Consider the following 13,177-nt stretch of genomic DNA (forward strand, 5'->3'; position numbering starts at 1 on the left):
TTTCATCCAGTGAAACGGAAGCAATAGAAAATACAAGGGACTAAGTCGCCAAAGCGATCTTGTCGGCACAGATAATGATGACTAATTATGAGCAAAGTGACACATGAGATGGGAGTGGGATATACTTTTGTGGTGATTCATTTTGCTTAATTTAGCATTACCTCCATGAAACTGTATTATTATTGAGATTGAACACCACTTGTTGTTAGAACATTACCATTGTGAGTGTTACTGCCCACCCTGGTAATTGGAGCTGAGGTGATTAAATGGATTACATCTCTAATTACAGATTTGATTCAGGAAAGCAGCAAGCTGTTATATGTTCTGTTTTAATAGCAACCTTCAAAGCGCAGGGGTTTGGAGATCTCGGACCAGCAGTGGGTGTAACATCTGTGTGATGGCAGGTAGTGCATTAGCAATGCTGGCTCTCTGAGAACAGCTGGGAATGGCTGTGACTCTGTATGGATGAGTGACACGCCTTTGGAAACGCACACAGTGCTGCCTTTGCAGAACATGGCCAGAGAAATATCACTCTAGCCCGTTTGATATTCGGTTTGGGAATTTAATGTGCTAAACCTTCCAAAAGTTTAAGCATACAACACAGAAAATGTACTGCATGTAAATTAGCTGCTGAAGTTCTGTCATTGGGGGAGGGCCTTTTTCTTACCTTCACTGAGAGACGCTGTTTGTGCCACACAGTTGCTGATATTTACTGAAAAATTAAAACAGATAGGAGCTTTCTCTCTCTCTTCCTTCCCCTTTGTCACTTTAATCCTTGCTTTTCTTCCAGGATAATGATGGAGGGATGACTACACAGCTGCCCAGCACCATCACGTCATTTGTGCAAACTGGTTTGAGGCCAGGCGAAGAATATACAGTGAACCTGGTGGCGCTCCGGGACCAAGGTCGAAGCCAGCCAGTCACAGCTACTGTCACAACACGTATGTATTCAGTTTGGAAGCTGTAAATTAACAACAATTAGCTATAATATTATAACCACCAAAATTTGTATTTAATGTTAGGCTGCTGTGCGAAATGTGCGTTAAAAAGAAAGGCCATTTTCTGCAAATCTCATAAATCCATATTTTATTCACATACATACAAAACGTATAAAATGTTTAAACTGGGTTATTTTACTATTTCATGAGAAGTATTAGTTATTTTTTAATTTGATGGCAGTAATATGACACAATTGCTTTTGTTGGGATGGGCCAACAAAAGCATTGAAAAGAAAATAGTACTAAAAAAACCAACTGGAGGAATGTTTTGCACATAATTCGGTTACCTGGCAACAGGTAAGTAACATGAACAGGACTAAAAAGATCATCTTTAAAAAGATGGGCAGAGTTTCACTGCTCTGTAAAAACACTGCATCTACAAATCAGGGAACAACTTCAGAATAATGCGTGTTGTCATATGTCGTACGTCTATATTATCCTCAAAAGGTGCAGAGAATCTGGAGATATCAGTGTGCAAGGGACAAGACTGAAACTCAGTACTGTGCATGATCTTCAGACCCTCAGCCAGCATGGAAATCACAGCATGGGCTGAGGAACACTTTCAAATAACATTATATGTGAACAAAGTTCACAATGCCATCAACAGATACAAGTTAAAGCTCTGCTATGCAAAGAAGAAGCCATATGTGGTGATAATAATCTTCTCTGAGCTGAAGCTCATTTAAAATAGACTGAGGCAAAGTGGAAAACTGTTTTGTGGTTAAAATTTAAAATTATTTTTGAGAATCATGGACGCCAGATCCTCTGGACTAAAGAGGGACTAAAAATGACAAGGTTGTCATCAGTCCTCAGTTCAAAAGCTTGCATCTTTGATGGTATGGCAGTGCCATATGTAACTGACAGCTTGCACATGTGGAAGCTCGCCATGAATGCTGAAAGGTGTAAACAGGTTTTAAAGAAACATGTGCTCCCATCCAGATGACATATTTTTCAGGGAAGGCCTCGAATATTTCAGCAAGACAATGTTAAACTACAAACTGCAGCTATTACAACAGAATGGCTTCATAGTAGAAGAGTTTCTCCAAGTTTAAACACATAAAAGCATGAAAAATAAAACAAAGAAGACCCACAACTGTTGAGTGACTCGTCTCTCAGACAAAAGAGGGACAAGCAGCTGGTCCTCAAATTGAAAATGAGCCAATATTTTTCATAAAATAGTACAATTTAAAGATCTTATATATTTGATTAAGAATATTAGAAGAGATTCTGCTATTTATGTACATTTTACACAGCGTCCCACCTTTTTTTGAATTGTGATTATAAAATTCGACGCTGATCAACCATAAATTCTTTCAGTCATCCATTTCAGAATCTGCTTACCATGTTGAGGGTTGCAGGGAATGTTTTTTTTTTTTACCTTTTTAAGCTAAATCAGTTTTTATCCTCGGTAAACTGGGAACGTGATTAGGCCAAAAAATAAGTTCAGTCTGATGATTTTTGGGGGTTTTGTTTTGTTTATTTTGCTTAATCCTTGTAATTGTAAACTGAAAAAAAGAAACAGTTTAGCATATTTTGTGCTAAACCTAAATATTTAATGAAACTGCATAAATGTTTACAAAAAGTTTTCTGTTAATCAGTTAATTAGCTAATCACTTCGACATAAACCGTAGCACAGCTTTCCCTGCACGCTCCCGACTCACTGTACGCTCAGCAAAGCAGCGAATGTCACCTTGACGTATTTGCTCTGCAAACCATTTAGGCCCCTGACGTAAACCTCGCTGAAGTATCGTCCCCCCCCCACTCCTCACCAATTCAAACCTCCTCCATAACAATTCAGTCTCTGATATGTACAGTCAAAACACCATCAATTTCCTGTCAAGTCTTTGTTCATTTCTTGGGTTGTAATTAAGTATCGATTAATAATTTATGGCACCCGCTCATTATTTTTTTACAGCAGCCCACTCTATGACACCGTATTGGATAAAGAAAGAGGAAAAGACAAATTTGAAGTAACTAAATAATTTAGAGCAATGATTTATCCTTCCTCTGAGACAACGTAGCGCCATGAGGAGTCAGAGGAAAGCCAGAGAGTGAGCGCAGCTGATCTGGGAACTGGTTCTCAGCAACTGTCTTCCCTGGGATGCTTTCTAGGACGAGACCCTTGGGGCCAATTTCTAATACATCAAGAATCAGGCCGGACCTGCAATATGTCAGGCCTTAGTCTGAGACTTTATTTAGACCTCAGAAAACTAAAAAGAAGAGAAAAAAAGGTTTGAAAGAAAAGAAAACTGGCTCTACATCACCCAGTGTGTGAGATCTGCCTTTCACCTGAGTTCCCACAGGGTTGAGCAGTGGAAAATAATTATGGTTTTACAGCACAGCATGGTGCTTTCAATTAAAAAATATGTATGCTGAACTATCCATTGTGGAGTTTTCTGTTGGTCAGTACCTCAACATTTAAAAATTTCACGCATTTTTCAAACGGAACCAAAAAGCTGATTACTTCAAATTAAGTGCCACGAACTGTGCGAGAATGCCATTTCATTTTAAGCTCTGAACTTCTTTTAACGGCAGCAAATTTATGCCGAAAAGTTTCAATTTGAGATCAAACGCTCCTTCATTCTCCCAGACAATATGTTAAACGCAGCAGATGTTAAACCGTAGCTTCTGCGGAAAGAGGTAATTAACAGGTTAATGAAATAAAGTGCTAATTATCACATTCTCTAACACCCCATTACCTTGACAAAATGTCTGTGCATTGGCATAGATGCTGTAACAAGTGCAGAGAAAATGTTTAGTGAATCCCTCCTCTGTCAGACATTTGTGTTTTCCCTTGATGTATTTTGAGCTCTGCGAACTTGATAAGTGTTGTTTTCTAGCAATCAGCATGGAAAGACTTCAATCACGGCTTATGTTTTAACCCTTTCACGCAGATAAATCCTACTGTCTCAGCGTGCGTCAGGTCTGATATGTTTTTCGTGACTGGCTGTCAGAACAGCTTTCACTGATATCGAATCCACATCCAGCGCTCCAGAAAATTCAAGGCGATGACACTACATCCTCTTGGGATTAGATTACATTTTAGGGGTTCAGCTTGTTTGGGATCAAATGACAGATTAAATGCTATTCAGTAAATAATCTGTTCAAATGTTTACCATCTGACAGTTTCTTTCTGGGGATGTCTCTCCAACTGGTCTAAACTATAGATTCTCTATATTATTACTTTATGTATTCAGGCATTGGTTAAGCCCCATTTTAAAACCTTTTTTTTTTTAAACTACAAAAGTATAATCAGCTGCTCAACAAGCCATATTATTTTAATTACATTTAAAATGCCCCGAAAAGCACCAACACCGGTTGAGTGGTCAAGTTAAGTGACTTGAATTCGCACACAGCTCGCAGCACAAATCAGTCAAAGCAGCCATGCCTCTAATAATAAATACCCCTTAGCCTAAAAGCTTTATAGATTCTTAAGCCATAAAGAAAGTCACCTCTCGTACAGTTGTCACGAAAGAAAAAATTATCTATCCAAAACCAGACAGTTATTTCTCCAGACTATTTTTATCTCTATTAATGTGGGCGTGTGTGGGGATTGATTTGCTTTGGGGCCATCCTCAAGTGAAGTATTTAACTTTGCATATAATGAAAGTTTACTTTTTTAAACTATGATAAAACACAAGTGCGTTGTGAAAAATTAAGAGATCATAACTTGTAATAGTAATTGTCAAGTAATAGTTTGGCATTCAATTTTAATACCCAGCCTGGTCAACATGTACTTCATCCAAGTTCGGAAAGGTTAACAAAGAAACCGCACCCTGGTGACTGTGCTTTGTTTGTAACAACATCACCAAGGGACCTTATAATTAGACATTTTCTTTGTTTTGCAGTAATCGATGGTCCCACTCAGCTGATTGTGCGCGACGTGTCGGACACAGTGGCATTTGTGGAGTGGACGCCACCGAGGGCAAAGATTGATCAGATTGTGCTGCGTTACGGCCTCGTGGGAGGAGAAGGGCCACGGACCACCTTCCGCCTCCAGCCCACACTTAGCCAGTACTCTCTGCAGGTGCGTGTGCTTTGAAATGAGACTTGGCTAGAGTCATTATAGGTCACAAGTATAGTATTACCAGTATATCTGTGTGTGTGTGTGTGTGTCTGTGTTTGTACTTGCCATGCTTGTTAAACGATCTAATCTCACAGTCTGTCTGCCTTCTGTGTCTGGAGATAAAACAAATAGAAAACAAACACATAAAAAAACATAATGCAAAGAGATTATACACAGACTAAACGGCCTCTGTTGTTTTGGGTTTTTTTCCTCTCCACAGGTCCTGCGTCCTGGCTCGCGTTACGAGGTGACAGTGAGCGGCGTGAGAAGAGGAAACGAGAGCGGATCCATTTCCACTGAATTTACTACCGGTGAGGTCTGACAGCAAGCAGATGTGGTGATACTGGTGTGTGTGATCCTGCGTCTGCCTCTGAGAGTAGAACAGTAATGACATATGGCCTAATATACGCCACACTTTTTATCTGTATTGGAGGGAGTAGTGAACATCTGTTCAGGGGAATGTTTACGCTCCTAAAGTTTGTACTTATTTATGGAAACACTATGCTGATTTGTTTTTCCCCGCTGATGCCATATTTATACATTAAATATCTATTTGTGGTTGATACTTGAAGTAAAATCTACAGAAAACTGAAGAGGATACACCTTATAAAAATACAAAGAGAAATGTGTTTGATGAACATGAAGAGCTAAATATGAGTAACTGACAATTTAATGTGACCTGTGTTTGTTGTTTGCTTGTTCACAATCTCTGAGAATGGGTCTCAGTGTCCCCAACATTGTCAGCTTTATCGTTTTTCTCAGAGATTGATGCCCCCAAGAACTTGCGTCTCGTTTCCAAGACCTCTACCACGCTTGAGCTTGAATGGGATAACAGTGAAGCTGAGGTAGGAAGTCTTTTGACATTTTTTAACTGCCCATGTTCTAGTATAGTGAAGCATAACCAGCTTGACTTAGTCCTCATGACTGCACAATTACCAAAAATTTGCAGGTAATATGAAGCCATCAATAATGAAAAGTGTATTGGACCCTGGCTAATATACGGCCAATATGAGGTATTTGCCAATATATTAATGGTTGCATTTATAATTGCTAATGACTATAAACAAATAGTTATAAAAAAGTAAAGAAGAGACTGAGAAACACCATTCAACCATGTTACGAGTGCTTATGTTTCTATGTTTGTCCACCAGAGGGCACTCTGCACATTCCCCATTGGCAACAAAACACAGCAACCGAGTAGAGTTGGGCAGAACATAAACGTTTATTTTTAATCTGCATTATCATATTTTCTTAGTAAGGACTAATAGAAAACTACACATAATAAATGTTAGGCAAATCTATTTATGTCTGAAAGAAAACATTTGTCAGACCAAATATCGGTGTTGGTCGTAAACATCCTATATCGGTCTGGCTCTTTTTTAAACTTTATCATTAACAACACCTTTGACACGAAGCATCTGTTGTTTATTATTTTGGCTTCCATATGCTTACAAAAGTGCATCTGATGCTATATTAATTATATCATCTTTAGATTTAATAGCTAACACATGACAAATATATAGAATTATACGCAGTGTAATGCATTAAATCACCAAGCATAAGCCAAAGTTATCTAATAATAAAAATATTAATCATAATAAACATTATTTGTAAAAATGATCAAAACCAGTGTTACAAAGTACTAGAAACACAGAAAAAAAGAACAAACTAGATGGAAATTTTCAAAACAATTTATATATTAAGTTCTGTATGTAGTCAGTATAAGAATAGGAATAAAACACAGTATGATTCCACCTTAAGGAATAACTTAAAATCAACATAAAACTTTAGAAGTTATAAGATAAGCTAAGAATGTCAGACAATATAAAATCCATGTTAAAATTTCCCCCAAAAAGTGTTTAGCAGTCATTTAAAAGAAGATACTGATGAGGCCAGATTTCCTCAGGCAGTTCATACCACAACAAAAGCAACCCCAACAGCAAACGCTGGATTGCCTTTTGTTTTTAAGCGAGAGGTGGGAGCAGTTATCAGGTTTTGCCTGAGAATCTGAGGCTGCACACTGGTTGGGAGATATGATTGGTTTAAATTCAGGGGCCAGGCCATGAAGGGCTTAAAAAATAATGAGTAAAATCTTCAAATCAATTCTAATGGGCAGGCAGTGTCGAGTCATTAAGACCGGCGTAATATGTTCAGTTTTCTTGGTTCTTGTAAGAGGTCTTGCTGCTGCCTATTTATGCTTTCTGATTGATGCCTGATAAAAAAAAAAACACATTATAATAATCTAACCGAGAGAAAATAAAAGCATGAACGATAGTCTGAGTGCCACTAAAGCTCAGGATTGATCGGATCCTTGCAGCATTCCTTAGGTGGACTGGGCGACCTGAATAATGAGAGAGTTTACAACATAGAAGTGCTGCGTACATCCTGATGATAACAACTTAATGTTATATAAAGATGGTGAACAAATTAAAGGAATAAACTCATACACTGAGATCTGGTGTCTGTGGGCGAGATTGTGCTGATGTGGGTTCAAATGTAAATCAATACAAAATTGAAACATGGAGGTGATCTCTTCCTGGGTTATGATCCACAGGGCTCACTGGATGATTTAACAAGTATAAAAATCAAGTGAATCAAACTATGGGAGTCCCGTCTAATAATCTCCATCACCATCATCAAACACCAAATGAGGGAAGATCTTTTGGGCTAATGCTGTCAAGTCAAATCAAGTTATTTATAAGCACATTTAAAAACAACAAGCACTGACCAGAGCGCTGTACAGCTGAAAGGTTAAACAGCACGAGCAGTAAAACAGTTAGTGTTAAGACTCAGGCAGGTTTAGTGGATACATCTGGTCAGCTGACCTTCATGATCTATTGGGAGTGTGCATTGTTGAAAGATCAGGAAGGTAAGGCGGCGCTAACTCATTCAGTGACTTAAAAACAAGCAAATCTTAAACTCAAAACCAACTGAAAGCCAGTGTTCGGCACCAGAAGACCTTAGACAATCAGTACCAAGGTACTTGAAGCTGTTTTGGTGGCATGTGATGGCCTAACACCTACCAAAGATGCTTCATTATGGCTTACCTTTAATTTGTCACTGGATTTGTAATACTGTGCAAGCTGCTGTTTTATTTCACTGCATTAAATAAGTGTAGTGGACCATCCTGAAACACATTAAGGCTTCTGCTGGCTCTCATACTGCAGGTACATCTTATATCAGTGAGCCTGCTGCATGTTTACCTTGCCCTTTTTATAAAAAACAGCTAATTTCCTCTTAATCCCTCTGACATTATGACTCCTCTTAAATTGTTTCAATAAAACAGCTTTTTTATTCCTTCTACTTTTTCTTTTTTTTCCCCTTCTTGGACACGTTACCATCCCACACAGACGGGTCTGCCTTTCGCTGCCTTGGAAAATGCCAGTTAGAGCGCTGGAGCAAGCGCTTCACTCGGTGCAAATGGTCACCGAATGTTTTGCTGTGAATGAAAATGTGATAAATTGCGTTTTGCTCAGCTGTCACAATGATATTTCCAGGGCTCGCTAACCACACATTCAGACTTATAAAGACCGTCTGTCTCGATGCCGGCAAATTTATTCATCCTTCTGATTCTGCACTGCAGTGTTGACAAAGAGCCAAACATCACACTGTGCCGAGACAAAATAAACCAAACAATGCACAGTAAAAAAAACCACACAGTTTTGGACTGTTTGTGTAAGTCTTGCATAGCGAGACTTTTTCAGGCATTACCTTCTCTTTAATGCTGTAAATATATTTGTGTTTAAATGTAGGTGGAGAGTTACCAGGTGGTTTATAGCACATTAGCAGGAGATCAGTATGACAAAGTCATCGTACCGCGCAATGAGGGAGCCACTACTAAGACTACTCTCACAGGTAAGTGAGGAATAACCATTTTTTTGCGTTTTGAATTATTTATCCTCGACATTTGTAGAGTTCCTATTTTCCTGATGCTTTCAGTATCATCACAATGCATCTAATATGTACCAAAGAAGCTGGAAGTGTCTGTGTTTTACATGGCAAGATTATCTCCGGAGCTAACACTTGGCTGACGGCCCACTGATTGTATCTGTAGAAACGCTTGTTGTCCTGCGGGCGTATTGAAAGGCTGTCAGAAAGATGGGGTCAGCTGGGATGTTTTTTTCTGAAAGGCCAGAGTGCTGGAAAGGGCACAGCCTGCATAAGAATAGAAGCAAAAGGTCCCCGTGTTATTCTGTTCGCTCGTTGCCATCGATGCTCTCCCTCACTCTCATCCATTCTGTCATTCTCATTTTCCCTCTCCCCCTGCTCTCCTCCGCTAATAATCTCTGTCGTCCGCCTCCTTATTTTTCATTCCTCATCTCTTCATCTCTATTTCTGTAGCTCGAGATCCTCTCTGTGGATGCACTCAACCGATTTGAAACTGATCAGTTGTGCAGTTGATTTAAAAAAAAAAGAAATTTCTTCAGAAATCACAACGATGCTACATGTAAATTTGCCGAGACCTCATCACCGGTGTCGAGCTAATTGGGGCTGTCATGAAAAAAAAACTCAGTGTAATTGATGTGCACTTTGCACGAGGACAAGAACGTGAAGCACTGTCTGTGATTATTATTATTATTACGATTTTTTTTGTTCCTGCTACGTTATGTGTTAAATTAGTTCCCGCTTCTCTGTCTCTCTTTGTATCTCAGACCTGCTTCCAGGCACAGAGTACGGCATTGGCATTTCTGCCATGAAAGGTAGCAACCAGAGTACACCAGCCACAATGAACGCCAGGACGAGTGAGTGAATTATGCTTTGTGCTCCACTGTAAAAAGCCAGTGAGTCACTCGCGCATGTACAACACAGAAATCACAGCGGGGAATCGCAGCATCACAGCAGGCTCGTGGGCCCATTTGTTATTATACGTGTAATTCTCACCTGTGGTTCGGCGCTGCCACTCCAACTACTAAAAGCCATTTTAGAAAATTAAGCAAAATATGTTTCGCCGTGACTTGTACTCTTCTCCAGAAGTGTTTGGTATTGTCGGCTTGGGTCAAAGTTCCCATTACAACATTTTAAAGCTGTTATAATGCATACTTTTTTTTGCTAATGGCCCTCTCTTGATCCTTTATTTGAATATTTATTGTGTTGTTGAGTTGTTTGGCTGAAAGGAGAAAAAAATGTAACCCTTTGTCTGAAAAGTGAGTGCGTGGAGGTGCCTCGCTAATCTTTCCCCTCACGTTCACCGTCAAGCACATCTTTCATCCAGGTGCAGTTATTTTAATGGCTAAAGGTTTTCTGCACTTTATAAAAAATTATGCTTCCATTTGTCTTACAAACAAGCTCGTTGTAACGCCTCTTTTCCCTGCACTCGTTTTGAACTTTAAAATGCATCACATCTGTCGCATTTCTCTTAAAGAGCTTTAAGAGAGCCGTTTATGAAGACAGCTTCATGGCAGCGCCGGTGTTACCTTAAGCCAGAGCTGCTAAAATAATCATTTCATTTAACACACATTTACATCAGGTTTTTTTTATGTCTGTTTGACCTCCTAAAAAGCCGTGAAACACCAAAGGTTCAGGCAAACAAGGCGGCAGATGATTAGCTGAGGATTAAACATTGATGATCCACTGGGCAAACTGGGTTACTCATTCTGCAGGGAAGAGAACAACTCACTTAAAAACACAAGAAATATAAAAAGATTAAAGGAGACAGTCAGATCGTTGTGGTAATATGCATTAAACCCATTGGAAACGCTGTAAATGTTTTATTAGTAATGGTCTGTCCTTTAATGTGAGAACTGCACCACAGTTACACAAGTAGACAAGAGTATAGCAGAAACTAAACATGAATTAAAAAACATAGTAACCAGTAGCAGTAATTATGTTTCCACTGAAATCATGAAAGCAACATTTTTGTTCTTATTTTTAACCATTTCGAGCTAGATTTACTAACCTGAATAAAAGCACTGTTGGTATTTACAAAAATGCGATGACAAGGCTGTGAGATGTTTGCGACCACACCTGTTGCATTTCTGAGAGATCTTTTCTCAAGGTGCAAAATAAGGACAGGAGGATATTCAAGCGCGCAAACTGATAGCGCTTGATAGTGAAATGAATCTTTCTAACCACATGTGCGAGCACTATTTGGGGATTATGCTCACGTGATGTTTTACCTTGTTTAGTAAATCTGGCTCTAAATTTATTTGAAAATATTGTTAAAAATCCAGCGCAATTGTGTTGCCCTCAAATGTAGAAAACAACATGTCAAATCAAATTTGAATCAGTGAATATTTCCATAAACTCTTATTTTGTTTTATGCAAATGCACGCGAGCACGTACTGTAGGTGACACAACACAGTAGTATTTTCCCAAATGACAGCAGGTGGTAATGGGCTAAGAAGCTGCAAAGACAGTTGAGAAGACGACTGAGAACAACATTAATATAAATACTTGTGAATTTGAAGGAGGATTAAGAGGAAGGTCCCTCAAAGGTCATGTATTTTTTCGATGTGCACCCACTCAGATATATTTTTCAGGGTGAGAGTGTTACATGAATCTGGGCTGGAGTTTTGAGTTTAATTTTGAGTGTTGCTTTCCCTGTTTTAGCTCTGGATGTACCTATGAATCTGACTGTGACGGCTTCCACGGACAACACCATCACTCTGAATTGGGGCATAGTCCAGGGCCCCATTGACCACTACAAGGTCACCTACACATCAGCCTCCGGCGTCACTAATGAGGTAAAGAACACTGAAACGATAACCATGTATATGTCTGATTTGGACCTTGTTTAACTCATCTTCCCTGTTCTAGCTGACGGTGCCTAAAGACATCAACACCACCACTTTGAAGGACCTGGAGCCTGGGACTGAGTACACCATCACTGTAGCAGCAAGAAGAGGAAGACAGCAGAGCACTGCAGCTACCATAGACGCCTTCACAGGTAGGGAGCGTAGTCTAATTTCATATAGTGAAGGACTAACTTTAAAGTGTTTAATGAAGATCAGCAGAGACGTGCATACAGATAACATAATGATGAGATCATTTCCTTGACAAACAGTCTCCCTTTGTCTTTTCCATTGCAACAGCTTCAACTAAACGTTCCTAAACAGCACTCATTTAATCCGTTCAGGCTTCATAAGGAGCTCAAATAAATTCACTCACGAGCGTCTCTGCACAGACAAAGACATGAAAGATCAGCCCATTACTACGGAAAGCTGGAGAACACTTCTAAAGACGGTATAGGGTGTAATGAAGTTGAATGATGGATATAATGAACTAAAGTGTGACATCAGGTGAGGGGAGTACCGCTTAAAGAAAATGGAGGACCGTGAAAGACTTCGAAGGAGCAATTAGCAGAGGCAAATTATTCCAGCCCGTTAATGAGCTTGTTACAAGCGCTCCTAATTGCACCTCTCTTTTGCATCTCAATGTATTTGTGTTTCTGTTTCTTCTTACTCCGGTTCGTACCACATTCTCTCCCTTTGCCGTCACGCTCTGTGCTGTCTGCTCGCCCTGTTTTTCAGCTTGATGTTGCTCCTTTCTTTTCAATCACTTCGTTTTCCTCTAAACTCACATCCATCCGCCCAACTATACGTCGGACCGCCTGTCAGGCTACTCCACTCTGGTAGTTCTTTGTTTTTTTTTTCTTTTTCCGAAAGCTTGACGTGAGTTTCAGTTGCACAAAGGCCGGTTTCAGAGATGATGGACATGCAATCACCTGCCATCATTCCTTTCTTTACCAGTGTCATTATCATCATCTCTTTTTCTTTATTGCTGCGGCCATCGTTGTTGTCACCGCCGCAGCGTCATAATCATGTCATCCTACTTCTAATCTTTTTGTTATCTCGCACTCCTTTGGTAACACCACTTTAACTGTCTGGGGAGACGTGAAGGAATGATACGATGACAGATCAAGAGAATCAGAGGACAAACCATAAATTACCTGTCATCTTCTCATCCACTATTCACTTATTGGAGACATCTGTCCGCCTTCACTCAGGTATACTCAGGTGATGCGTTCATTTGCATGTTTCCAGCATTTATGCGTTCAGAGTTTTCTAATACACGATCTGCACATCAGTAAGAGTAACCATAGAGATAAAACATGGACTTATCTTCTGGGTCCAAAAAATGAAGCTAATGCGGACCTGCACTTTGTCTGAAGGCC

At 39.6% G+C, this 13,177-nt stretch overlaps 1 protein-coding gene across 4 annotated transcripts in view; it reads left to right on the plus strand.

Annotated features, from left to right (window-relative positions):
* Positions 1 to 13,177, plus strand: part of tnr (tenascin R (restrictin, janusin)) — a 218,173-nt gene that overhangs the window by 154,136 nt on the left and 50,860 nt on the right. For 3 of the 4 annotated variants that reach the window (XM_076876302.1, XM_014412312.3, XM_024806038.2), the window contains exons 12-19: positions 791 to 941; positions 4,847 to 5,025; positions 5,285 to 5,375; positions 5,809 to 5,909; positions 8,817 to 8,919; positions 9,717 to 9,806; positions 11,614 to 11,747; positions 11,821 to 11,950. In XM_076876302.1, coding sequence (XP_076732417.1) covers positions 791 to 941; positions 4,847 to 5,025; positions 5,285 to 5,375; positions 5,809 to 5,909; positions 8,817 to 8,919; positions 9,717 to 9,806; positions 11,614 to 11,747; positions 11,821 to 11,950 — 979 coding nt within the window. The remainder of the gene's footprint in view (positions 1 to 790; positions 942 to 4,846; positions 5,026 to 5,284; positions 5,376 to 5,808; positions 5,910 to 8,816; positions 8,920 to 9,716; positions 9,807 to 11,613; positions 11,748 to 11,820; positions 11,951 to 13,177) is intronic. The other variant, XM_014412311.3, reaches the window with a different exon arrangement.

Source organism: Maylandia zebra, linkage group LG18 (assembly GCF_041146795.1).
Source record: "Maylandia zebra isolate NMK-2024a linkage group LG18, Mzebra_GT3a, whole genome shotgun sequence".
NCBI lineage: Eukaryota > Metazoa > Chordata > Actinopteri > Cichliformes > Cichlidae > Maylandia > Maylandia zebra.